The 26190-nt window shown below is 63.2% G+C and overlaps 1 protein-coding gene across 1 annotated transcript; it reads right to left on the bottom strand.

Annotated features, from left to right (window-relative positions):
- Positions 1-279: 279 nt before the first annotated feature.
- On the bottom strand, positions 280-26190 carry ACTN4 (actinin alpha 4). Its single transcript, XM_063322194.1, is given in 23 exon segments — positions 280-543; positions 545-592; positions 724-882; positions 1202-1267; positions 2917-2997; positions 3292-3438; positions 4944-5123; positions 5243-5377; positions 5577-5759; positions 6942-7082; positions 7168-7276; positions 8571-8721; positions 9115-9262; positions 10995-11225; positions 11333-11425; positions 14477-14562; positions 14836-14917; positions 15049-15127; positions 15488-15575; positions 15660-15746; positions 17378-17497; positions 17746-17860; positions 25947-26190. Coding segments are annotated over 23 exon segments (2781 nt in total). The 5' UTR covers positions 26088-26190; the 3' UTR covers positions 280-432.

Genomic DNA, 26190 nt, shown 5'->3' with positions numbered 1-26190 from the left:
AGAGGCATAAATTAACGAGGGTAGGAGCTGAAAAGGGGGGGGAATTATTGGGGGGGGGGGGGAACAACCATCCCGTCGGGCGGGATGACGAAAGATAAAGGGTTTATACTTTAAAAAAAAAAAAAAAAATAACCATCCGAGCCAGAGCTGCCGCAAAAAAAAAAAAAAAAAAACAAACAAAAAAACCCAAAAAACCCCCAAATCTTGAAGTTTCCCCCCCTCCCCCCGCGGAGCGAAAATACCCCCCCCCAAAAAAGAAAAACAACACCCACCCCACCCCCCCCCCCAAAAACCCGACAGTGGCCCCTCGCGCAGGGGCTGGGGGGGTTTTCGGCGGGCGCGGAGCAAGGTGGGGGGGGGGTTTTCGGGGAAGCGCCAGCGCTTGGTGCCCCCGCGGCCCGTGGCTGGGGGGGGGGTTTGTGGGGGGGTTTCTCAGAGGTCGCTCTCGCCGTAGAGGGCGGTGGAGAAGGACTTGTAGTCCAGGGCGCCGGGGAGGGCGTCGGGGCCGCGGTAGGGCGCCATGCGGGCGATGCAGTACTCGGCCCTGCTCGGGGGGCAGCTCCCGCCGCAGCTCCTCCGCCGTGATGTAGTTCTGGGGCCGGAGGGAAAGACGTCAAAACACCGTCTCCCCCCCAAAAAACAACTCACCCTGAACCGCAGTTTTCCCCCCCCCCCCCCGACCAAATCCCACCACCGCCTCCGAATCCCGGCCGCTTCCCTCACCTTGTCGCCCGCCAGGACCTTGAAGGAGGCGATGACCTGGTCGGCCGTGTCCGTGTCGGTGGTTTCCCGGGACATGAAGTCGATAAAAGCCTGGAAGGTGACGGTGCCGCTGTTGTTGGGATCCACCAGGCTCATGATCCGGTTAAATTCGGCGTCGCCCTGGGAAAACGGGGAGGTCGGGAAGGAAGAGTGGGGGGGGGGGGAGGCGAAAAACTCACAGTGAGATTTTGGGCTGGAAAATCCAACCACCCCCCCACCCCCCCACTCCCTTTCACCATCCCTCCGGGGATTCCTCCGGGAATTGCGAACCCGCCGGGATGGCGCTGGGTGTCGTTTCCAGCCCCCCCAGCCCCCCCGTCCCGCCGGCCAAGGGAAAACCAAAAACCAGAGCAGAAAGTTGGGGGGGGGGGGGGAAGGCGGAAAAAAAAAGTGGGGGGAGAAACATAAATGTGAGGAGGAGGAAGAGCGGGGAGCGTACCAGGCCGTGTCCCGCGGAGGTACGGAGAGCGCGGGAGTCGTCCGTGTCCAGGCTGCCCGTGCGCTTCTACTCCCAGAGGGGGAAGAGGAGGAAGAGGAGGGAGAGAGGGCGGGGGCGCGGCAGAGGCGGGGGGGGGCGTGCGGAGAGGGAGCGGGAGAGGGAGAGGAAGGGAGAGCCGGGAGGAAGGAAGGAGGGGAGAGAAATCCCGTTAAAAAGGCGGCGTTTCGGCAGGCGGAAAGGGGGGAAATCCAGCGGGGAGGAGGAAGAGGAGGGGACGGGAGGAAGAGAGAGAGGAGAGGGAGGAAGAGGAGGGTGCGGGGAGGAAGAGAGAGGAGAGGGAGGAAGAGCGAGAGGAGAGGGAGGAAGAGGAGGGCGCGGGAGGAAGAGAGAGGAGAGGGAGGAAGAGGAGGGAAGAGGGAGGAAGAGGGAGAGGAGAGGGAGGAAGAGGAGAGGAGAGGGAGGAAGAGAGAGAGGAGAGGGAGGAGAGGAGGGTGCGGGGAGGAAGAGAGAGGAGAGGGAGGAAGAACGAGAGGAGAGGGAGGAAGAGGAGGGCGCGGGGAGGAAGAGGGAGAGGAGAGGGAGGAAGAACGAGAGGAGAGGGAGGAAGAGGAGGGCGCGGGAGGAAGAGGGAGAGGAGAGGGAGGAAGAGGAGGGTGCGGGGAGGAAGAGGGAGAGGAGAGGGAGGAAGAGGAGGGGAGAGGGAGGAAGAGGAGAGGAGAGGGAGGAAGAGGGAAGGGAGGAAGAGGAGAGAGAGGGAGGAAGAGGAGAGGAGAGGGAGGAAGAGGGAGAGGAGAGGGAGGAAGAGGGAGAGGAGAGGGAGGAAGAGGGAGAGGAGAGGGAGGAAGAGGAGGGTGCAGGGAGGAAGAGGGAGAGGAGAGGGAGGAAGAGGAGGGGAGAGGGAGGAAGAGGGAGAGGAGAGGGAGGAAGAGGGAGAGGAGAGGGAGGAAGAGGAGGGGAGAGGGAGGAAGAGGAGAGGAGAGGAGGAAGAGGAGGGGAGAGGGAGGAAGAGGAGGGGAGAGGGAGGAAGAGGAGGGGAGAGGGAGGAAGAGGAGGGAAGAGGAAGGAAGAGGGAGAGGAGAGGGAGGAAGAGGGAGAGGAGAGGGAGGAAGAGGAGGGGAGAGGGAGGAAGAGGGAGAGGAGAGGGAGGAAGAGGAGGGGAGAGGGAGGAAGAGGAGGGGAGAGGGAGAAGAGGAGGGGAGAGGGAGGAAGAGGAGGGAGAGGGAGGAAGAGGAGAGGAGAGGGAGGAAGAGGAGGGGAGAGGAGGAAGAGGGAGAGGAGAGGGAGGAAGAGGGAGAGGAGAGGAGGAAGAGGAGGGTGCGGGGAGGAAGAGGAGAGGAGAGGGAGGAAGAGGAGGGAAGAGGGAGGAAGAGGGAGAGGGGAGGGAGGAAGAGGAGGGTGCGGGGAGGAAGAGAGAGGAGAGGGAGGAAGAACGAGAGGAGAGGAGGAAGAGGGAGAGGAGAGGGAGGAAGAGGAGGGGAGAGGGAGGAAGAGGGAGAGGAGAGGGAGGAAGAGGAGAGGGAGGAAGAGGAGAGGGAGGAAGAGGGAGAGGAGAGGGAGGAAGAGGGAGAGGGGAGGGAGGAAGAGGAGAGGAGAGGGAGGAAGAGGAGGGTGCAGGAGGAAGAGGGAGAGGAGAGGGAGGAAGAGGAGGGGAGAGGGAGGAAGAGGAGGGCGCGGGGAGGAAGAGGAGGGCGCGGGAGGAAGGGGGAGGCCGGTACCTGGCGGTCGTTCTCCACGTCGTAGCCCAGGCTGATGAGACAGGCCTTGAACTCCTCGGGGCCCAGGGCACCCCCGTGGTCCTGCTCCCGCGGGGACGGGGACACGGGGACACGGGGTACGGGGTGGGGGGGAAGACACATCGTTAGCGCCTGCCACGCTAATTGCTGTCCCCCCCCCCCAACCCCCCCCCCACCCCCCGGCCCTCGACACCCAACACCCCACGGTTTGGCTGCGGGGAAGGAGCAGAAGTGGATTTGGGGGGGGGGGGGGACACGGGACCCTCCGCCCCCCAGCCCCGAGGGGGCCGGTGAGAGCCCGGGGTGACAACGGGAGGTTCTGCCCCCCCCCCCCGGCCCCCCCCTCCCAAAAAATACCTTGTCGAAGTGGTTGAAGGAGGCCCTGAACTCCTGCATCTGCTCCTGGCTGATGCCCTTGGCGTCGCGGGTGAGGATCTGGTTCTCCACCTCGTTGATGGTGCGGGCGATGGTGGTGAGGAGCTGCTCCCAGCCCACCCGGATGTGCTGGGAGGGGGCACCGCCGGCTGAGGGGACCACCGGGGACACCCCGGCACCCCCACCTCCCACCAGCCCCCCGCCCCGGGCTTCCCCAGGCTCTGAGCAGAGGGGACAGAGCGGCTTTGGGGGGGTCACCAAACCCTTTGGGAGCTCCCCATCTCAAAGGAGCTCTACGGAGGTGGAACCTGGAGCCTGGATGGGTGAAGAGCACCCACCCCATGCCCAGAGGAGCTTTGGGGGTCACCAAACCCTCTGGGTGCTCCCCTGTCCCCAAAGGAGCTCTACAAGGGTGAAACTTGGAGCCTGATGGGTGAAGAGCACCCACCCCCATGCCCAGAGGAGCTCTGGGGGTCACCAAACCCTCTGGGTGCTCCCCCATGCCCAAAGGAGCTCTACGGAGGTGGAACTGGAGCCTGGATGAGTGAAGAGCACCCACCCCCATGCCCAAAGGAGCTTTGGGGGTCACCAAACCCGCTGGGTGCTCCCCCGTCCCCAAAGGAGCTCTACGGAGGTGGAACCTGGAGCCTGGATGAGTGAAGAGCACCCACCCCCATGCCTGGAGGAGCTTTGGGGGTCACCAAACCCTCTGGGTGCTCCCCCGTCCCCAAAGGAGCTCTACGGAGGTGGAACCTGGAGCCTGGATGGGTGAAGAGCATCCACCCCCATGCCCGGAGGAGCTTTGGGGTCACCAAACCCTCTGGGTGCTCCCCTGTCCCCAAAGGAGCTCTATGGAGGTGAAACTTGGAGCCTGGATGGGTGAAGAGCACCCACCCCATGCCCAGAGGAGCTTTGGGGGTCACCAAACCCTCTGGGTGCTCCCCATGCCCAAAGGAACTCTACGGAGGTGGAACCTGGAGCCTGGATGAGTGAAGAGCACCCACCCCCATGCCCAAAGGAGCTTTGGGGGTCACCAAACCCGCTGGGTGCTCCCCCGTCCCAAAGGAGCTCTACGGAGGTGGAACCTGGAGCCTGGATGAGTGAAGAGCACCCCACCCCCATGCCCAGAGAAGCTTTTGGGGCCACCAAACCCTCTGGGTGCTCCCCCATCCCCAAAGGAACTCTACGGAGGTGGAACCCTGGAGCCTGGATGAGTGAAGAGCACCCACCCCCATGCCCGGAGGAGCTTTGGGGGCCACCAAACCCTCTGGGTGCTCCCCGTCCCCAAAGGAGCTCTACGGAGGGTGGAACCTGGAGCCTGGATGGGTGAAGAGCACCCACCCCCATGCCAGAGGAGCTTTGGGGGTCACCAAACCCTCTGGGTGCTCCCCTGTCCCCAAAGGAACTCTACGGAGGTGGAACCTGGAGCCTGGATGGGTGAAGAGCACCCACCCCCATGCCCGGAGGAGCTTTGGGGGCCACCAAACCCTCTGGGTGCTCCCCTGTCCCCAAAGGAACTCTACGGAGGTGGAACCTGGAGCCTGGATGGGTGAAGAGCACCCACCCCCATGCCCGGAGGAGCCCCACGAGGACGGGTGGGACCCGGCGGGGGGGCGCGGGCGAAGGGCACCCACCTCCATGGTGTAGTTGGTGTGCTTGTTGTCGAAGATGAGGGCCTCCTGGATGAGCTGGTGCTGCTGCTCCAGCAGGTCGATGTTGGGTTTGTAGTCCACGATGCTCTGCTCGTACTGCTTGAGGTGGTTGAGCTGGTCCTCCAGCGTCCCGTTCATCTCGATGGAGATGCGCCCGATCTCCTGGAAGAGGAGGAGGGGCGGAAAACCAACCCAGGGGGATTTTACACACCGGATTCCGGCCTTTCTTGCGGAGGTCCCAGGGCACCCGAGCCCTCCCGGCGGGATAAGGGAGGCCTCACCTCCATCTTGGTCTGGATCCAGGGCCCCACGATGTTGGCCTGGCTGGCGAACTGCCGCCGGAGGTGCTCGTTGGATTGTTGCTTGCTCTGCTCATCCTGCAGGGCATGGTCCCGCTTCGGCACCAGCTGCTGGACCTGCCGGGAGAAGGGGGACGCTGCTGGGACAAACCTCTGCCGGGGGGGCTGCGGGGATCCGGGCGTTTGGGAAAAAGGCGGCTACGGAAAGCCCCACCGCTCCAGGCACAACGGAGCTCGCGGAGCATCCGGCTCCCTCGTTATTTGCCGGCACAGGACGAGACGGGCTCGCGGCGCCGACGGCGGAGGCGTCACCCACCCGCTCCCACTTGGAGTTGATGATCTGCGGGGTGACGGAGGTGTAGGGGTTGTTCCCGGAGAGCTTGATGCTGTTGAAGTCGGCGATCCGCTGCGCTTCCCGCTGGATGCCCAGGATGGCCTCCCGCTCCTTGTCGGCGTCGGGCAGCGTGGACTTGAACTGGTCGTGAGCGGCGATGAGTCCCTGCGGGAGACGGGCTCCGGGTCACGGCTGCTTCGAGACCGACTTTGTACCGGCTTCCCCATGAGAAGCTCCCTGGGGCTCGTGGACCCCCATGAGAAGCTCCCTGGGGCTCACAGACCCCCACGAGAAGCTCCCTGGGTCTCGCAGACCCCCACGAGAAGCTCCCTGGGGCTCACAGACCCCCACGAGAAGCTCCCTGGGGCTCACGGACCCCTGTGAGAAGCTCCATGGATCATGCGGACTCCCGTGAGAAGCTCCCTGGGTCTCGCAGACCCCCACGAGAAGCTCCATAGGGCTCATGGACCCCCATGAGAAGCTCCATGGATCATGCGGACTCCCACGAGAAGCCCCCTGGGTCTTCCAGACCCCCACGAGAAGTTCCCTGGGTCTTGCAGACCCCCCTAAGAAGCTCCCTGGGGCTCGTGGACCCCCGTGAGAAGCTCCACGGATCATGCGGACTCCCACGAGAAGCCCCCTGGGTCTTCCAGACCCCCACGAGAAGCTCCCTGGGTCTCGCAGACCCCCACGAGAAGCTCCATGGGGCTCATGGACCCCTGTGAGAAGCTCCATGGGGCTCGTGGACCCCTGTGAGAAGCTCCATGGATCATGCGGGCTCCCACGAGAAGCCCCCTGGGTCTTCCAGACCCCCACGAGAAGCTCCCTGGGTCTCGCAGACCCCCACGAGAAGCTCCCTGGGGCTCATGGACCCCCACGAGAAGCTCCATGGATGATGTGGATTCCCAAGAGAAGCTCCCTGGGTCTTCCAGACCCCCACAAGAAGCTCACTGGGTCTCGCAGACCCCCACGAGAAGCTCCATAGGGCTCATGGACCCCCATGAGAAGCTCCATGGATCATGTGGATTCCCAAGAGAAGCTCCCTGGGGCTTGCAGACCCCCACGAGAAGCTCCACGGGGCTCGTGGACCCCCATGAGAAGCTCCATGGATCATGTGGATTCCCAAGAGAAGCTCCTTGGGTCTTCCAGACCCCCACGAGAAGCTCATTGGATTGTGTGGACCCCCACGAGAAGCTCCCTGGATCTTCCAGAGCCCCATGAGAAGCTCCCTGGGTCTTCCAGACCCCAGAGCTCATATGAGAAATGGCCAAGGAGCCATCTCAAACCAGGAGAGGCACGTGGCCTGTGGGGCGCTGAAGGCCACGGAGCCTTCACACCTTCTCCCACCTCGATCTCCTCGATGGTGTGGACGATGAACATGTCCTGCAGGTCTTCCATGGCGCTCTCCATCCAGTTGTTGAAGGGGGCCGCCCTCTTGGCGTACTCCAGGTGCAGCTCGTCAATGGTTTCCAGCTGCTTCTCCGTTTTCTGTGGGAGAGGGGGGTGCCGGGAGGGCTTAGGAGCGGAGGAACCCCCCCAGGGTGGCCCTGTCCCCCTCCGGGGTCGCGCTTACCTCCAGGGCCTCTCTCCTGCTGTGGGTGAGGGAGCCCAGGACGTCCCACTGGTCGCAGATCTTCTGGCACCGCGCGTTCACGCTGGGCGAGTCGTAGTAATCCAGCTCGCTTTACCGCGGGGCAGAAACGGGGGTGAGGAGGAGGAGGTGGGGGCACAGATTTTGGGGCTCACAGACCCCCGCGAGAAGCTCCCGGGCTCTTCCAGAGAAGAGCTCTCTCTTCCCAAGAGAAGCTCCCTGGATCTTGTAGACCCCCATGGGAAGCTCCCTGGCTCTTCCAGACCCCCACAAGAAGCCCCCTGGGTTTTCCAGACCCCCACGAGAAGCTCCCTGGGTCTTGTAGACCCCCAAGAGAAGCTCCCTAGATCTTGTAGACCCCCACGGGAAGCTCCCTGGCTCTTCCAGACCCCCACAAGAAGCCCCCTGGGTTTTCCAGACCCCCACGAGAAGCTCCCTGGGTCTTGTAGACCCCCACGGGAAGCTCCCTGGCTCTTCCAGACCCCCACAAGAAGCTCCCGGGCTCTTCCAGACTCCCAAGAGAAGCTCCCTGGATCTTGTAGACCCCCAAGAGAAGCTCCCTGGGTCTTGTAGACCCCCACGGGAAGCTCCCTGGCTCTTCCAGACCCCCGCAAGAAGCTCCCGGGCTCTTCCAGACTCCCAAGAGAAGCTCCCTAGATCTTGTAGACCCCCACGGGAATCTCCCTGGCTCTTCCAGACCCCCGCAAGAAGCTCCCGGGCTCTTCCAGACTCCCAAGAGAAGCTCCCTGGGTTTTTCAGACCCCCACAAGAAGGTCCTGGGCTCTTCCAAACCCCCCCGAGAACCTCCCGGGCTCTTCCAGACCCCAGAGCTCAAAGAGACCACGGGAACCGCTTTGAGACGGGCGAAACCCCCCTGCGTCTCGCAGCCGGACACATCCCGGTTTTCGGAATCCCCTCGCCGGGGCTCGTTACAAGGACCGAGGCGTCCGCGCGGGGCTCCGCGGCCTTTTCCACGCTCCCCCGGCCGCCCGTCCCCGTTTTTTTCCCCGGTCGCCGGCGGGTCCGGCCGCGGGAATAAGGGCTCCATTCATGGCGCGGGCCCTGCCTTTGGCCGTCAGTGTACTAATTGTGTGCGAGTTTATCTGACTCGGGGCGGGGAGGCGGCGGCGGCGGGGGGGGGTTGGAATTAAAAAAAAAAAAAAAAACCAACCCCCCCCCCCCCCCCCCCCCCCGAGCCGGGCTGCCTTACAATAACCGTATTCTAACGGCGGAGCGGAGAGGAGGGGGAAGGGACGGGCGGAACAATAGGGGCTCTGTGCGGCCGCTCGGAGGTGAGCCCCGGCCCGGCTTTTGCCGGGAGACCCCCCGAAACGGGCGGGTTTTTTTTTTTTTTTCGGCGTGCGCCGGGGCCGGGGGAACCTTACTTGAGCTCCTGGGCGATGGCGGCGATCTGCTCCACCCGGTCCTGGTGAGCCGCCAGGTCGCTCTCGAAGGCTTCGTGCTTCCGGATGAGGGCTTTGATGTCCGAGAGCGTGGCCGTCTCGTAGTCCTTCTGCTTCAGCATGGCCTCCTTGCCTAGGGACGGAGGGGCCGTCACCTCCCCGCCGGGGGGCTCCGTCCCCCCACTACGTGCCGGGAGAAGCAGCCAGGGGTGGCCCCCGCCTCGCAGGAGGCCACCGGGGCGGCACCTCCACGGAAGATGGACCCAAACCGACAAGCCCAAGCTTTCGCGCCCTCCAGAAACCCCGAAATAACGGAAAGCGGCTCCAAAACGTGCTGCTGGGGGCCGGGGGTGGGCGGACAAGGGCCGCCGGTGGCTCAGCCCCACGGCGGAGGATCCCCCACAGAATCGGGGCGGTTTGCGGGTTTTGAAAGGGCCCAGCCGCTTTCCAAGGGTTTCGGCGCTGCTGGGGTGACGCTAAACCTCCCCCGTCCCCCTCCTGCCACCCAAAGGTGTCCCCCCCAGACCTTCGGTCCAGGCCTCGTGGATGGAGGCCTTCTGCCGGAACTTCTCGGCCAGGTGGTCGAGGCGCTCCAGCCGGCGGATCTCGTTCAGTAGCCACTCCTCGTAGCCCTTCTCCGCCTGCTCCAGGTGCTGCCAGCCCGTGTTGATGTCCTGGGGACGGGGCCGAGGGGCTCAGGGCACCGCCGGAGGGGGCGGAACGGCCGCTCTTCCCCCACCGTCTCATCGCCCATCCACCGCCGACGGCCACGGGCTTCCCTCCTCCCCACGCTGATGGCCATGGGCTCCCCTCTTTCAATACTGATGGCCACGGGATCCCCTCCTCACCACACTGACGGCCACGGGGTCCCTTCCTCACCACACTGATGGCCACGGGGTCCCCTGTTCCCCACGCTGGTGGCCATGCGGTCCCTTCCTCACCACACTAATGGCCACAGGGTCCCTCCTCCCCACGCTGATGGCCACAGGGTCCCCTCTTTCAATACTGATGGCCATGGGGTCCCCTCTTTCCCTACCGATGGCCATGGGGTCCCCTCCTCACCACACACTGATGGCCACGGGGTCCCCTCCTCCCATAGTGAAGGCCACAGGGTCCCTCCTCCCCACGCTGATGGCCATGGGGTTCCCTCCTTCACCACATTGATGGCCACAGGGTCCCCTCTTCCCCACGCCAATGGCCACGGGGTCCCCTCTTTGCTACACTGATGGCCACGGGGGCCCCTCTTTCCATAGTGACGGCCACGGGGTCCTCTCCTCCCCATGCCAATGACCACAGGGTCACCTCCTCCCACAGTGACGGCCACGGGGTCCCCTCCTCACCATGCCGATGGCCACAGGGTCCCTTCCTCTCCATACTGATGGCCACGAGGTCCCTCCTCCCCATGCTGATGGCCACAGGGTCCCCTCTTTGCTACACTGATGGCCATGGGGTCCCCTCCTCCCCACGCTGATGGCCACAGGGTCCCCTCCTTGGCACACTGATGGCCATGGGGTCCCCTCCTCCCCACGCTGATGGCCACGGGGTCCCCTCCTTGCCACACTGATGGCCATGGGGTCCCCTCCTCCCCATGCCGATGGCCACAGGGTCCCCTCCTTGCCACACTGATGGCCATGGGGTCCCCTCCTCCCCATGCCGATGGCCACAGGGTCTCTCCTCGCCACCCCGACGGCCATGGGGTCCCCTCCTCCCCACGCTGATGGCCACAGGGTCCCCTCCTTGGCACACTGATGGCCATGGGGTCCCCTCCTCCCCATGCCGATGGCCACAGGGTCCCCTCCTTGCCACACTGATGGCCATGGGGTCCCCTCCTCCCCATGCCGATGGCCACAGGGTCCCCTCCTTGCCACACTGATGGCCATGGGGTCCCCTCCTCCCCACGCTGATGGCCACAGGGTCCCCTCCTTGGCACACTGATGGCCATGGGGTCCCCTCCTCCCCATGCCGATGGCCACAGGGTCCCCTCCTTGGCACACTGATGGCCACGGGGTCCCCTCCTCCCCATGCCAATGGCCACGGGGTCCCCTCCTTGGCACACTGATGGCCACGGGGTCCCCTCCTCCCCACGCCAATGGCCACAGGGTCCCTCCTCCCCACGCCGATGGCCACAGGGTCCCTCCTCGCCACGCCGACGGCCACCGGGTCCCCTCCTCCCCACGCCGACGGCCGTGGAGGCACATGCCCCTCTGAAGCCGCTTTGTGACCCCCCGTCGGACATCAGCGCCGCTTTGGGGAGCAGCCGAAGGGGAAACCCACCCCCAAAACCCCGCTCTGGGAGCGGCTCCGGCTTCCACGCTCTCAGCCAGCGGCGTGGCGGGGACCCCGGCGGCGCGGCTGCCTCGTCCCACCCCCCGCTGTTCCCGGCAGGGCGCCGGAGGAGCCGCTCACCGAGACCATCTTCCCCTCGGAGGGCATGAAGGCGGGTCGGTTGCTCAGGCGGAGCTTGGTCTGGAGGGTGTTGAAGTTGATCTCCAGCTGGCATTTCTCCTGCACTTTGGGGGGTTTGTGGACCCGCCGGTAGTCGCGGAAATCTTCCAGCTTCTGCTGCATCTCCTGGATGGTCTTCTGGGGGCTGCGGTCCTCCAGCCAAGGGATGGTGCGCTTGATCCACTCCAGCAGCTGCGAGGAGAACGGGATTTAACGGGCGGGAGGCGGGGGACGCCGCCGCTTTCAGGGGGATTCGGTCCCCCCGGCCCCGCCGGTGAGGGGGTGGCCGGCTGCCTTACGTCGGAAGCCAACTTCTCGTAGTCCTCCATCAGGTGCTCGTTCTCCTGGTTGACGGCCAGCACTTTGCAGATGCGGTTGGCCGCCGTCTCGGCCTGGAGGGGAAAAGCAGCACGAGGAAAAGGGAGTGGGGGGGTGGGGGGGAGCGGAAATCAGAGCCTGCGGCGTCCCGACCCACACGCCCCCATCCCAAAGGGAGCCGCCGTTCCACCGGAGCGACGCTCCCAAGGGATTCGGGAGGCCTCCGGCAGCCCGCGGAGGATCTCCCGGCACAGAAACCATCGCTTCCAGCAGAGCTCCGGCATCACGACCGTGGGCCAAACCTGACCAAGGCTTTTGAGTGCCGCAGCCCCAAAAGAGGTGGCCACGGCCACCGCCACCAGCCAGACCCGCGTGTTTTCCCTTCCCTGCTCTCTATCCCGAGGGACGCAGCTCTGCGCGGAGCAGGGAAAGCCCCTGCTGCTCCTCTTTTTACGTTTTACCCATCTCTAAACGCCATCCTTCGGTTTTTTGCTCTTCCCTTGAGGCAGCTCCTCTCTACATAGGGCGGGAGGGCGAGGAAGAGGAGGAGGAGGAGGAGGAGGAGGCAGAAAAGATAAGGCTGGGGGACGGAGTACCTTGGCAGGCAGCACAGAAAGAGTCCAAGGAGAGGAGTTGAAAGCCAGACATCAACAGAAAGGGTGGAGAGGGTCTACGGAAGGATGGGGAAGAGGAAAAACCAGTCGCCACGGGGGAAAAGCGGAAGAAATAAAATAAAAAGAGAACGGGCGGGCACGGGAGGTGCGAGACCCCTCGAGGAAAAGGCGGGAGGGAGAGGGGACGCTGCCCCGGGTGCGGCTTAACGGCGTTATCCACGCTCCCGGCACGCGTTCCCGCAGCTAAGGCAGCCCAGCTGGCGAGGAGCGGGCCCGCAGGAATGAAATCCGCTGGCCAGGCTGGGGTTCGCAGCCCCTCCGGACGCAGGCGGCCGCTGCACGGGGGTTAAATTAACCCCAACCTTCGTTAAACATCCTTGATTGCGCGGCGCCGGCCAGGAGGCTCTGCCCCAGCTCCTCGCGCCCCGGCGGCTTCCTCAGCCCCGTCGAGGGGCTCCTGCGTTTCCCGAATCCGAATCCCTCTGATTAGCGCAAAAGGATAATTGCTGGTCCGCCCCCAACAGCCCTGCCTGCGAGCCACCCCCCGCCGGGGTCGGATGGAAGGCGTCTGGGGAGGAAAGGGGAGGAAAAAGGAGGGAAGGAGGAGGAGGGAAGGAGGAGGGAAGGAGGAGGAGGAAGGAGGAGGGAAGGAGGGAAGGAGGAGGGAAGGAGGAGGAGGAAGGAGGGAAGTGGAGGGAAAGGAGGCGGAAAGGAGGCGGAAAGGCAGAAGGGAAGACGGAGGGAAAGACGGAGGGAAAGACGGAGGGAAAGACGGAGGGAAAGACGGAAGGAAAACGGAGGGAAAGACGGAGGGAAGACGGAGGGAAGACGGAGGGAAGACGGAGGGAAGACGGAGGGAAAGACGGAGGGAAGACGGAGGGAAAGACGGAGGGAAGACGGAGGGAAAGACGGAGGGAAGACGGAGGGAAGACGGAGGGAAAGACAGAGGGAAAGACGGAGGGAAAGACGGAAGGAAAGACGGAACGAAGACGGAGGGAAGATGGAGGGAAAGACGGAGGGAAAGACGGAGGGAAGACGGAGGGAAAGACGGAGGGAAAGACGGAGGGAAAGACGACGGAGGGAAAGACGGAGGGAAAGACGACGGAGGGAAAGACGGAGGGAAAGACGGAACGAAGACGGAGGGAAGACGGAGGGAAAGACGGAAGGAAAGACGGAACGAAGACGGAGGGAAGACGGAGGGAAAGACGGAGGGAAAGACGGAGGGAAAGACGGAGGGAAGACGGAGGGAAAGACGGAGGGAAAGACGGAGGGAAGACGGAGGGAAAGACGGAGGGAAGACGGAGGGAAAGACGGAGGGAAAGACGGAGGAAAGACAGAGGGAAAGACGGAGGAAAGACAGAGGGAAAGACGGAGGGAAAGACGGAGGGAAGACGGAGGGAAAGACGGAGGGAAAGACGGAGGGAAAGACGGAGGGAAAGACAGAAGGAAGACAGAGGGAAAGACGGAGGGAAGACAGAGGGAAGACGGAGGGAAAGACGGAGGGAAGGGCAGCTGAGCCCTCCCCAGGCCGCCCACGGTGCCAGCAGCACCCTGACACGGTGACAGATTCATGCAGCCCCGCGTTCTGGCCTAACGAGTCTCCCTAACGAAGGTCTCCGAGGGGGCCGGAGGGAACCACCGTCCCCCCGAGGCGAAGGTGACTTAAGACGCCGCCTCCAGCTCCCGCCAGCCCGGGCGGCGCGGAAGAGACGCAGCGAGACACCGCTGCAAAGCGGGGCCGCCCAGTTTACCCAGTTGACCTCCTGCGGCGACACAAAGCCAGCCGGGCTCTCCTCCCCGGCCGGGGGGCTCGCGTTGGCCCTTCGTCCCCGAGGCAAGCGGAGCTAAAGCCGGCCCCCGGTTTGGAAGCTTCCAGAAGCCGTGCAGCAGCGCAGGGACCCTCGGGAGCCCAAAGGGCCGGTGTTAGTAGCGGCTCGGCCCCAAGCGCGCAGCTCCAGCCGGCAAAGCTCACCTTCTGAGCACCCGAGAAAGCGTGGTAGAAGCAGGAAACGTATGTCATGATGGCCTTCTCATCGGGCCTGAGAGTGCCCACAATATCTGCGCGGAGAGAAAGGGAGGAAGAGAGGGTGAAGAAGCGGCGCCGCAACCCTCCACCCCCCCGCGGGCATGCAGCGGAGGGCGACAAGTGCTTGCCAGGGGCTCGGGACCCAGACCAGAGCTGGCTGACGGGGGGTGATTTTTGCCGCTACGCTTCCCCCTGCTCAATAAATCAGCCTCTCGCGGAGGGCTGAGGCTGCGTTGCGAGATTTAGCCGAGCTCCCGAGGTTATCGGGCAGCTCCCGGGTTGGCGGCGGGCTGGCATGGCAGCACACCTCTGGGGGAAGCCGCGCGGCTTTTATTTTTATTTCAGCCCAGGGGAACGAGCTGAGGTCTGGCTCCCGCCCTCGAGGAGAGAGAACAACGGCCATCTGCAAAGAGAAGTGGCGTGAGCGTAGGGCGCTGCGGTCGGGAAGGTTACAGCGAGATGGACACAGCCGCCGCCTCCGGTACCTTCTGAGCCCCCGAAAAGGCATGGTAGAAGCTGGACACATAGGTCATGATGGCTTTCTCGTCGGGGCGAGCTGTGTTGACAATGTCTGCAAGTGAACGAGAAGGGTTAGACCCGGAGGGGGACGGTCGCCCGCCGCCTGGCGGGAGCCGGGCTGGCTTCCCACGCCGTGCCGAGGAGCCAGCTCCCATTTGGGCTGGAATCCCGCAAACCGCCAGAGGGCTACACCTGTGCGGGCAGAAGGAGGGGTTAAATACGGTCCCCCGGTGGTAGAGCAGCCCCGAGGCCGCCGGCAGCTCCCTGGGGATCCGGCATCGAGGACCTGGAGAAGGTTAGAGCTCGAAGAGCCCCCAGAGCTTACCCTCCGCGTCCAGCATCTTGGGGATGTCCAGGTACTTCTCCGCCACTTCGAAGGCGTTGTTCAGATTCGTCACCGGGTCATCCTAGAGAGAGGGGGACGAGCTCCTGAGGGGGGCTGAGGGAGCACGGACGCCTTGCAGACGGACGGCCGCGCTCCTCCGGCTCGCCGTTCGCTCTTCGGAGGCAAAACGACGGCGCTATCACCCAGTTTTACCTTCCGGAGCTTGTCGTATTCGATGAGCTCCGGTCTGTGCCGGTGGATCAAGGCGTTGAAAGCCAGACCGTCTTTCCAGCTGCGAGAGAAAAGGGGAGAGTGAGCTGCCGGCACCAGCATCGGGCTTAAATTCATGTGCACGCGCGCGCATCCCTCGGCATCCCCCTCGTCCGCGTCTCGTCCGCGTCTCCCCCGAGTCGCTCATTTGCCGAGACGGATTGTGCCTCTTCCTCCCGCCCTGGAAAGGGGCGGAGAGTTCAGGCAGCAAGAAAAAAAAAAAACAAAACAAAACCAAACCAAACCAAAACCAAAAAACCCAACCCCAAAATAGCTGCGTTTTCCCCTTCCAGCCGCGCGGAAAGCTTCGCCCCTGAATATTTCAGAGCCTGGAAGCCCCCGGGGGAGCAGCGCTGCCGGCTCCCGCAGCGCGGGGAAGCACCTGATGTGGAAGTTCTGCACGTTGACGTTCTTGTAGGGAGCCGTCTTCCTCTGGCACCACAGCAGCAGGCCCTCCTTGGCCGAGGTCTCTGCAGAGGGGGAGAGATCCCGGATCAGCCGGAGCGGATTCGGGAGGCGCCGCCGCCCGGGGGGCAGGTATCCCGGTCCCTCACCTTCCACCGAGATGTCCTGGATGGCGAATCTGAGGATGATGGTCCAGATCATGCCCAGCGTCATCTTGGCGTTGCCGTCGACGATCTCTGACAGCCAAAGGGGAAACAAAAAGCCAGACGTTCTCAGCTCCCCACGGATGCCCCCTTCCCGCCTACGGAGTCGTTCCCGATGGACGCGGGGAAGGTCCGCGGCGAGACGATCCCGTCACAGGCGGCTCACCCCTCGCCCCCGCGTCTTTCCTGACCGAATAAATCCAGAACCCGAGCAAGCGTCCTCCAAAACTAACATTTCCGAAGCCGGATTCACCGCGGTGGTGTGAATACTTTGGATTTAACACCGGACCGCGCGCCGGTCGCTTCTTCAGTGGGTCCGGATGGGGACCTGCCGCATCCCACCTCCCCGAGGGGATGGTTCCACCGCCGAGGAGGAACCAAACCACGGCTCCCGAGGAAAACCTCTCCTTGAACAAGCCGACGCGAGGTTTCTCATCTCTTGAGCAACCCAAGCGCTCGGTTTTTGCGGGGGGGATTAAGGCCAAGCGCTTGTTTTTTGGGGGGATTAAGCGGCGTGGGAGCCTGGGGTGGCTCGGCGGCTGTTGTAACCTCCACCACACCCTCGCAGCTGGGATTTTAATGCGGGTTTCGGGAAGAGGGCAGCTTCCCCCGGCGAGACTTCAAAGATATAAAGCCGGGAGCGAGCCGCGCTCTTCCCAACCCAGCCGAAAACCGGCTCTGCTGGGTGAGCCGCTGCCAAACGCGGCCCCGGCCCTGGCAAAAACCACCCCGCAAGCCCCGGGGAAGCCTTCGGGCTTCGGCAGCGGCCAGTAAATCCCAAGGCAAGCGGGTCCCGGCTGCTGAGCGGACCGGGAAATCCTCTCCTCTAACCCCCGGGGAGGACGGAGACCTCGAGGGGGGAATTAAATCCAGCGTTTAAGCCAATTCTCGGCAGCCGGGCGGGTTCCCGGCTCGTAGGAACGCGACACGCGTCGGCACGGCCAACCCTTCCACCGCCACGTGTCGGGGGGCGAAGGCGACGCCGAGCAACCGGAGAAAAAAAACGGTTGGAAAAGGAAAATGTGTGGGTTTGGGTTCCCCCCCCTCGCCTGCTCCGTTCGCCCAGGTTTGGTTTTGGTGGGGATGGAACAAACGGACGCAGCTGGGAGCCGGAGAACCCCGGGACCGAGGAAAATCAGGGATCCTCGTCTAAACGGCAGGAATTTTGTTTTTTGAGACCGTCCGGCTTCGCCTGCCAGCGGGGAGCGGGGGGCGAGGCTCGGAGGGGACAGCGGGAGGAAGGCGACTCGAAACAACGCGGGTGCCAAGATTTGGCTTTTCCGGAGGGTTTTCTTTCCGCCCTCCCCAAACCCCGTCGCTGCCGGCAATCGGTCACGGCAGCAGCGGGTCCCCGCGCGCCGGGACGCTGGAGGAAGCCGCGCCAGGCAATAAAAAACATAAAAACCATCTTGCGCAAGAGCCTCCCTGACCTTGGAAGAGGGAGATGGAGCCGCCTTTAACCTCCCAGCTCCAGCGTGGCGAACGGTGCCGGGCTGGCGCTTCCCGGACGGCATCAACGGAGAGTCAACAGCGGGGACGAACCCCCCCGGCGGTGACACCGTGACTCACCCCCTGGGCGCTGCCGCCTTTAGAACGCCCTTAAATCGCCCTAAGTCACGGCAAAACGGCAGGAGGGGGAGGAGGTTCCCGGGGTCGGCGCTCACCTTCGGCTCCTATCGAGACCAGCTTGACGCCTTTGCTCGCGATGAAATCCAGGGCTTTATTCACGTTGTTGATTTTGTGCACCCTCATTTTACCCCGCTCCGGTTTCGGCAATCGCTCGCCTGCAAAGGAGACGCCGGGGAGGTGTGTGGGGGGGGGTGGTGGTGGAGTTAAAGCTTTTTTTTTTTGTTTGAAAAGGTGGAAGAGAGTTTAGAGGCGGGACAAAAGACGCGCTCTGAGGTGTATTTACAGGTTAAAAAAAAAAAAACCAAAAACCCACGATGAAAAAAACCCCCACCACCACCGCCCCCCCCCCCCAAAACCTCGACGGGGGGCGGCGGGAGGAGGGAGCGGGGATGGCGGCGCCCACCTGAAATCACCTCCAGCAGCAGCATGAGCTTGAGGCCGTCGCGGAAATCCTCGTCGATGTTCTCGATCTGCGTGCCGGCCTTCCGCAGGTGGGAGTTGCACCAAGCCGTGAACGTCTGCGAGGAGGAGGAGGAGGAGGAGGAGGAGGAGGAGGATGGTCAGACCCCAAAGCGCCATAAAAAACCACCCCTGGCCCCCCAAACGATGCACCGAAACCCCGTTGGGGTTTTTTTTTGCAGGGGGGGGAAGCGCGTGGATTTTTGCCTCCCCCCCCCCCCCGAAAGCTGCCGGATTCTCCCAAGGAAGCAGGAGGAAGGATGCCCAGCCCTGCCCGCCTTCCCCCGCCAGCCGGGGGAGAGGTTTTTCCGCTCCTTTTCCTCCCCCCCGCCGCCTTTTTTCCTCGGACGCTCGGCGGCGAACCTTTGCCGGCAGCGGCTGGCGAAGGCCGAGAGGCACCAAGCGCAAAGGGAGCGGATTCCTGTGGCCGGATTCCCCCGGGATGCTCCTCTCCTCTCCCTTCGGGGCGCTGCCGGCGGCTCCTGGGGGTCCCCTCGCGGACCCCCAGCCCCGGGGGAGTAACACCCGAGGCCGGCAGCCCCCGCAGCCCCGAGCGCTGCCCGATCGCAGCCAAAACTCGCCGGTTTTATACCAAAAAAACCCCAGACCCCGCAGTTTTTGATGCAGCTGGAGGTTCAGACTCCGCGTTCCCACCGGGATACGGAGGCATGTGTGGGGGGGGGGGAAATAAAGCACCGTTAATTAACCAGGCGGCCAAACTGGAACCGCCACCCGCTCCGCCATCCAAGGCCCTCGCGAGCCGTCCGTCCGTCCGTCCCCCCCCCCAATAATCTGATTTTTTAGGGCAGGATTTTCGGGAGAAGAAACACCCTCCCGGTGCCGCTGGCGCCCGGTCGGACACCACGAGGCCCGTGGCCGCTTCTCCCCCAGCCAGACACCGGTTGGGCGGCCGCAGAAACACAAATACGGCGGGATTGACCTTAAAGAGGAAAGCGGGGTCACCTTCACGGGGGAACGGTAGCCACTCTGTTTGCCCACGCCCTTTGCGTAGCCCGCGTCCTGGCGGGGACAGCCTGGAGGAGGCGGGCAAGCAGCCCCACGGGCGCTGGGAGCCGGAAAAACTCACTTTTCCTCCCTTGGGACTTGAGGATTTGGCATTCCACACGTGCCAGATGGCCTGCGTGACTCGCCCCGGGGCCGGTGGCGTGGCTAGCTGGGCAGGCCGGCCGGCAAGCGGAGCGGAGATGGCCGTATAAGGGCAGGGAAGAGGTAAATCTGCAGGCGGGGAGGGTGCGGAGGCTGCTTATCGTCACCTCGAACGTCCCCGAGCGCCGGCGGTGGCTCTGCCAGGCGTGTCCGGGTGTTGCCACCCCGCGGGACGAGCTGGCCACGGGCAACCTGACGGAGAGAGAGCGGCTGCCAAGCGAGCCCCGGCGCCAGTCACCGGCTGAATCACGCCCGGCATGGCCAAACCCACCCGTACGCAGCTGCTAGAAACGAGGTGGGGGGGGGGGGGTAAAAATAATTAAAAAAAGCATAAAACCAGGAGCAAAAACGCCACTCCCGACGGAAAATTTCCCCCCCCCCTCCACTTTTCGGTGATTCAGCCCCGGCCAGGCGCTCGGCCGCAGCACCAAGAAGCCCGCGCTTGTTTCCCAAACGCTATGGAAACGGGCGAGGAGTTAAAAATAGGCGCAGAAAGCAATAAAATAAAATAAAATTTAAAAAAAAAAAAAAAAAAAAAAAAGAGCCTTCGAGCCGTCCCCAAAACCCCTCCCCAGAAGCTCGTTTCCTCAAAAGACGACAGAGCTCTTCCAAATCCCGCGAATTCCTTTTCCGACGGCCGCCGGGCCCTCGCTGGCCCCCCCCCCCCCCCGCCTCCCATCGCAGGAGCCGGAGCTTTTTACTCAATTCGCCAAAAAACCATCCAATCGCCCCCAAAAAGCGGTTGGGGCCAGCTGCTGTCCCAGGCAGCCGCGGGACGGAGCTGAGCCTAACGAAGGTGGCGTTAATGACCGGGGCTGGGAGTGGGGGGGGGGGCAAAGAGCGGCTTTTCTGCCCCTGCACCCCCCCCCCGCCGCCGCAAGCAATGTGTTCCGAATATAAAAAAATAAAAAAAAAACACAACCCCAAAAAAAAACCACATAAAGTTACTAAAAAAGGAGATTCCACACATGCTTCTGGAATTTCCTTCCCACGGAGGCGCTGGAGAAACGCTTTCCAGGCATTGTATCAAAGCCGCCTTTGTCGGGGAGGAATAGGTGCCCCCCCCCCGACCTTCCCCCAGCCAAACTCCCTCAAAACCCCCCCAAAACCTGGGGGGGGGGGGGGGAGGGGCGGAGGCTCCGTTTTCCCGGGAAAACGGTAGGAAAAATAATAATCAAATTCACGGCTGGGAAAAGCCAGGGGTCCGGCCGGCGAGGGGGCTGCCGGAGCAGCGGGGGCTCTGCCCGGCTCCGACGGGAGCCGTCCCGGCGGATTTTTTTGGCCGTTTTCCTTCCTTTTAAGGCAAAGGCCGAGGCGCACTTTGACTCCCAAACCTGCCCGAAATCCTCTCCGCCGTCCTCCCGCGCCGGGGCAGAGCCTCGGCCTTTGTTTACTCGGGGAAATTTACGGGCAGAACCCTATCGGTATTTTTCCATGAGGTCACCGCCGACAATCATCTGTCCAAAAAAAAAAAAATAAAAAAATATATATAAAATAATAAATAAGCATCTTTATTTAGAAATCTACTGGAATAGCTCGGTTTGGGGTTTGTTTTGTTGTTTTTTTTTTTTTTCAATTTTAAAATAGCGCCTTCTCGCCCGCCAGCGGGACATCGACGGAGGCGACCGGGGAGCGTAACGCTGCCGGTTTTGGTCTCATTTCTGGGGTTTTAAGTCAAAATAAACCCCAATATCCAACCTGGGAGTCCCGTGGCGGGGGGGGGGGGTTGTCCGGCAGAGCTGCCCCTTCGTTAGCGCCGCCGCCGGGAAGCTCGTTAGGGCAGGAAATCGTTCCAAGTCTCTTAAGATGTCGCAGAGACTAAACAAAGCGCTGGAGAAGAACCAGGCGCTTCCCAACGCGGCCGAAGGACCCGTCTCCGTCGGTCCGGCCTCGGCCACCAATTAGCGGCGTCGCTAATTACAATCGCCGGCGGCTCAGCTCCACGCCGGAGCCGCTTCTCCTTAGAGGGGTGGGAAAAAACAACAACATAATCGGGAGAAACGAGGACTTTTTCCGCTCTGGATGGGGAGCGAAGGGATGCGAGGAGCATCCTGGGTCCTGCCTTCGTTAACTGGGCTTCAAGACGGGCTTCGTTAAAGACGGGCCTTCGTTAAGACGGGCTTCGCCTTTCGTAGCATCCCGAAAGGCCGGGACGGGCGTTTTCCAGTCGTTCGTCGCGTTCCCTCGTCACGGGTTTATTTTATTTTTCTTTAATTTTATTTTAATTTGCCGCTACCGGCCGGGCCGGGGGGAGGCCGGACCCCGGAGATTCTCCTCATTCTTTTCCCATATTAGGCTCTGGCGCGGCCGTTTGGGGAGAAAACAGCTGAGTCGGAGGAGGAGGAGGGCGGGAGGAAGCAGCCGGGGGAGGCACGGCCCCGATGCGGAAGGTTTATGGAGGGGGGGTGGGGGGGTAAAGAGGTGAAATTCCCAAATTCCTCTTTGGCTGCGGGGTTGGATCCGATGCTTTTTTGGGCCGCGTTCGGGGTGTTTTTTCTTTTCGGCGCGCGGGGGAGATAAGGGCGCAGGTGAGTCAGGGCGCACCCGCATTCCGGCACACCTTCCTCCGGCCGGGTGCGGCTCCGGCACCGCCAGATATTCCCTATACACCACCTTCCAGGCCAGATTTTTATCCCGGCGACGCTTTTTTAGGGCTAAATACGAGCTCCCGGAAGAGCCCGGCCCTTTCGACGGAGGGAAGCGACAGGTGATTTCTCCCTTTTCCACCGTTTTCCCCCCCCCGGCTTCCGCCGCCTCCCCGAAAAAAAAGTTCTCCTAAAGCCCCGAGGCGGCGGGACGAGAGGCGCAGACGCGGGCTGCAAACGCGCCCGAAAAACCAGGGAAAAAAAAAAAAAAAAAAAAAGCAGAAATGTCGCCAAGCCAAAGAGCCAGACGGAGGAATTAGCGCCCGTTTACACCCCCCACCGGCACCCGCTCGCCGGAGCCGCTCCGAGTCCAAAAAACAATCCTCCTTTCCCCATCCCCTCCCTCCTTGGTGTTTGGGAAAACCCTGGCAGAGCGTTTTCCCCCCCCCCGGACTTTTTTTTTTTTTTTTTTTTTTTTGCGTAACCCCAGCAGCTCTGCGTCATTAACCAGGAATTAACGAGCCAGGTAAGTAATCTGCCAAGGATCCGACCCAGGATTGAAAAAGTTGCCTCGGCGGGGATTAAACGGGAGGATTATTTTTAAAAAAGGGAGCCGGCGAGCCCGAAACGGGGTTTAAACCCGGCCCCGGCCAGCGGGATGAGCATCTCCGTAACCATCGCAGCGGGAATTGCCACGGGATTTTGACGTACGAGCTCACGCAGGGTTAAAAAAAAAAAAATAAATCAGGGGTGAAGGCGACGCAGGGGCTTTTCCACGCATCCAAAAAGCCGTTTCCGACCCCGGGACGAGGAAAACGGGGTGCGTTTTCCTCCGAAGGAGGGTTTCGAGGCGAATCCCGCGGCGGGCACGAGCCGAGGATGTTTTCCGAGGAGGCGGAGGGGCTCTCGGGGCCGGATGTTTTTGTCTTTTGGAGGGAAACCAAGAATCCGGGCGGGCAGCGGGGAAGCGGCCGCTCCTCCGTCGCCTGGGGGGGAGCCCGGGCGACTCTTTCCACTGGCCTCGTTAACACGCCGAGGTCATTAAGCAACCTAAATTTGACGAGCCAGCGGCGGCGGGGACAATTAATGACCTCCGGTGCGGGAGACGGCGGCCTTCGCTCCGTGGGACGAGCATCTCGTTACCGCCCTGTGGGTTTGTTACCACTCCATGGGTTCGTTACCGCTCCGTGGCTTCGTTATCGTCCCGTGGGCTCGTTATCGCCCCAAAGTCCCTCAAGGACACCGTATTTTCGCTGTTGTTTTCCCAATAGCACCAGCGTCGGAAGCGGGAGGAAGCCGAGACTGACTTGTCTATTTAAGGCAATGATTTTCCTCTTTTTCCCCCCTCTGTGGCGTGTTTGCCGAGGCCGGGAAGGACGGACGGAGGCCGGGAAGGACGGACGGCAGCGGATCAAGCCACATAGCTGAGATTCCAGAGGAGGAACCCCCGGGGACTGGCCACATACCAGCAGCAGAACCGCAGGCGCTGGGATGGCTCCGAGCGGGACAGTCCCTGTCCCCGACCCCGTCATCTCCATCCCAGCGCAGCCGACGGTGGAGGGATCCGAGGCTGGAAGCTCTTCGCCTCCTTCCCTCCCCCCCCTCAAAAAGACATAAAACTGCTCCAAAAAATATTAATTAACTCCAAGACGAGCGTGCTGGGGCGTCTGACAGCCGCAGAGGAGCCCGTTCCAGCGCCGTCTGCGCCTCCTGTGAGGATCGGGATTGACTCCGTGGCTCGTCCTCGCCTTCCGGGGAAGCCGGATCCCCAAATTCCTGGAGTCGCTGGTGCCTGTCCCCTCGCCCCAGGAGGAGGAGATGAAGAGCCGCCACGGAGAAAGACTCACCGCCGGCTGCGGAGGGAGACGGGGAGGACGGAGAAAAGGCCGGGAAACGCTTCCCGACGGGCCGAGGGGAAAGTTTGCAGCCTGCTAATTAGCCAGCTCTCCACCCGAAGCTAACGAGGCCTTGCCTTTGAACCAGCTGGAATCTATAACCCCGAACCGGCGCGTCACCGGCGCCTTCCCGGCCTCATCCCTTCCCAGAGGAGCCAAAGTTTTCTCTAAATCTCGCGTCTCCTTCTCCTTCGCGTGGGGCTGCGGCCGGGAAACGCGGTGGCAACTCGGCCCCGGCTTCTCCGCACCCCCACGGCCACGGAAACCCAGCTTTTTAGCACCTACGGACCCAAAAGCTCGTTAAAACTGAGGACGACGTCAAAAAAAAAAAACCCCCATACGTTACGGCCCCAGACTTAGAAGTGGCGGGTCAGAGCACGGCTCCGGGGAGGAGGAGGGCTGGCACGCGCTTCCTTTGCCAAAAATTATGCCGTTTAGCTGATTTTTTTAAAAAAAAATAAAAATAAAAATAAAAAAAAACCATAACAGGGTAACTATGGCAACAGAAAGCCAGCCCTCACACTTCAGAGTTTATACAGGTGTTGGCACCCTTCGTCCGGCCGCGTGTCCATCCCGCCCCCCACCTCCCCGTCCTAAATAACCCCCAATTAAAGCAATTAACCAAACCCAGCGGCCGGCCACCTCGCCGCCTTCCCGCAAACGGTCTCCAATTATTAACCCGGAGGAGGAAGGCGGTGGCAGGTCGCAGCTCCCGGCCTTTGCCGGAGGGACGGGTCCTGGTGAAGGTGGTGGTGGTGGTGGCGGGGAGGGGGGGGGTTTTGCCACGCCACGATGCCCGGGAGGGTTCCGGCGGTGGGGTCCGGCGTAGGATGGGACCCTCCCCGCCCCGAGCCCTGGGTGTCACTGAGCCCCCCCCCGGCCCCGGCGAGGCGCTGAGGGTGCCGGGAGCTTCGCCCTTCGCCCTGCCCCTCCCGCCGCCGCCTCTCCCCCACTGCCCTTTTATCCTCGCCCTGTATTTCCCCATTCCTGGCCCGGGGAGCGGATCCCTCATCGTTTACACCCCGGCTTTGGCAGCATCTTGACACATCACCACCCCCACCCCCCCCCCCAAACACCCCACCCCCGGCTGCCCCATGGCTGATGCTGCCCCCCCCCACCTCTGCCAGCGAGGAAGGGGACGGACGGACGGACAGACGGACGGACTTGGGATTTTCCCCCCCTCCCCAAATCCAGGCGCTGGGGAAGGCTGCTTTCTCCACGGCCCCCCCCCAAAGTTCTCCCCCCTGTTCCTTGTCGTCCCCCCCAAAGTTCTCCCCTCCTGTCCCTTGCCCCCCCCTCCCCCCTCCCCGAGAATACCTGGCTCCCAGGACCCCCCCCCCCCCCCAACCATCCCCTGTCCCTGTCACCCCCCTGCCTCTCCCCCTATGGATTCCCCCCCCTTCTCTCAGAGCCCCCCCCAGCGCTTTTATTTCCTACCACAGGGTCTTCCGTGGTGATTCCCCCCCCTCTCCAGCACCCCTCCGTACCCCACTCTCCTTCCCCAAGTCCCCCCCTCAGCCCCCAGCACCCCTCGGGGGCGCCTGCGTCACCCCAGGGTCCCCCCCCACCATCCCACGACCCCTCGTCTGTCCCCAAACCTCTCCCCCCCCCCCCAAGATCCTGAACCCTCAGGGGTCCCCCAGACCCCCCCCCCAGGTCCTGAGGCACTTAGGGGTCCCCTCAGACCCCCCTCCCCACATCCTGAACCACTTATGGGTCCCCCAGGCCCTGACCCCTCAGGGGTCGTCCCCCCCCCGGCCCCTCAGGCCCCCAAAATCCCAGGTCCTGAACCATTTAAGGGTCCCCCAGACCCCTCCTCAGGCCCTGGACCCTCGGGGTCCCCCCCAGGACCCCTCTGGCCCCTCAGAGACCCTCCCCCAAGCCCTAACGCCTCAGGGGGTCCCCTTAGTCGACCCCCCCCCCCCAAGCCCTAACGCCTCAAGAATCTCCTCAGACTCCCCCCCCCCCAGGCCCGGGCTCCCTTCAGACACCCCCCCCCCGGCTCTAACGCCTCAGGGGGTCTCCTCAAACCCCCCCCCGCTCAGGCCCAGGGTCCCCTCAGACCCCCCCCAAGCCCTAAGGCCTCAGGGGGTCCCCTCAGTCTCCCCTCTCAGGCCCGGGCTCTCCTCAGAAACCCCCGAATACCACCCCCCCCCCCCCTCAGATCTAACGCCTCAGGGGGTCCCCTCAGACACCCCCCCCAAGTCCTAACCCCTCAGGGGGTCCTCTCACACACACAAGCCCCCCCCCCCCCCCCCCCCCAGCCCTAACGCCTCAGGGAGTTCCTTGAGGACTCCCCCCAAGCCCTAACGCCTCGGGGGGTCCCCTCAGACCCCCTCCTTAGGCCCAGGCTCCCCTCAGACTCCCTCCCCCAACTCCTAACGCCTCAGGGAGCCGCCTCGGGACGCCCCCCCAAAGCCCTAACGCCTCAGAGGTCCCCTCAGACCCCAGCCTCAGGCCCGAACTCCCCCCCCCACCCCCCCCCGTCCCGGGCCCACCTTTCGCTGCTGCTTCTCCCAGGCGGGATCGAGGAGGAGGTCGCGGTCCCAGTCGTCCTCCTGGGCCATGTAGTCGCCGTTGGGGCCGGGCCCGTTGCCGCCGTAGGGGTAGGGCTGCCCAGCGCTGTGGTAATCCACCATGGCGGCCGCAGGAACGAGCGCTGCTGCTGCTTCTGCTGCTGCTGCCGCTGCTGCCTCCTCCCTTCCCTTCCCTCCCTCCTTCCTCCCGTCCGCCCGTCCCTCC

This window comes from Chroicocephalus ridibundus, unplaced genomic scaffold, assembly GCF_963924245.1.
Source record: "Chroicocephalus ridibundus unplaced genomic scaffold, bChrRid1.1 SCAFFOLD_642, whole genome shotgun sequence".
In the NCBI taxonomy this organism is placed as follows: Eukaryota; Metazoa; Chordata; class Aves; order Charadriiformes; family Laridae; genus Chroicocephalus; species Chroicocephalus ridibundus.
This window is presented reverse-complemented; position numbering and strand designations above follow the sequence as displayed.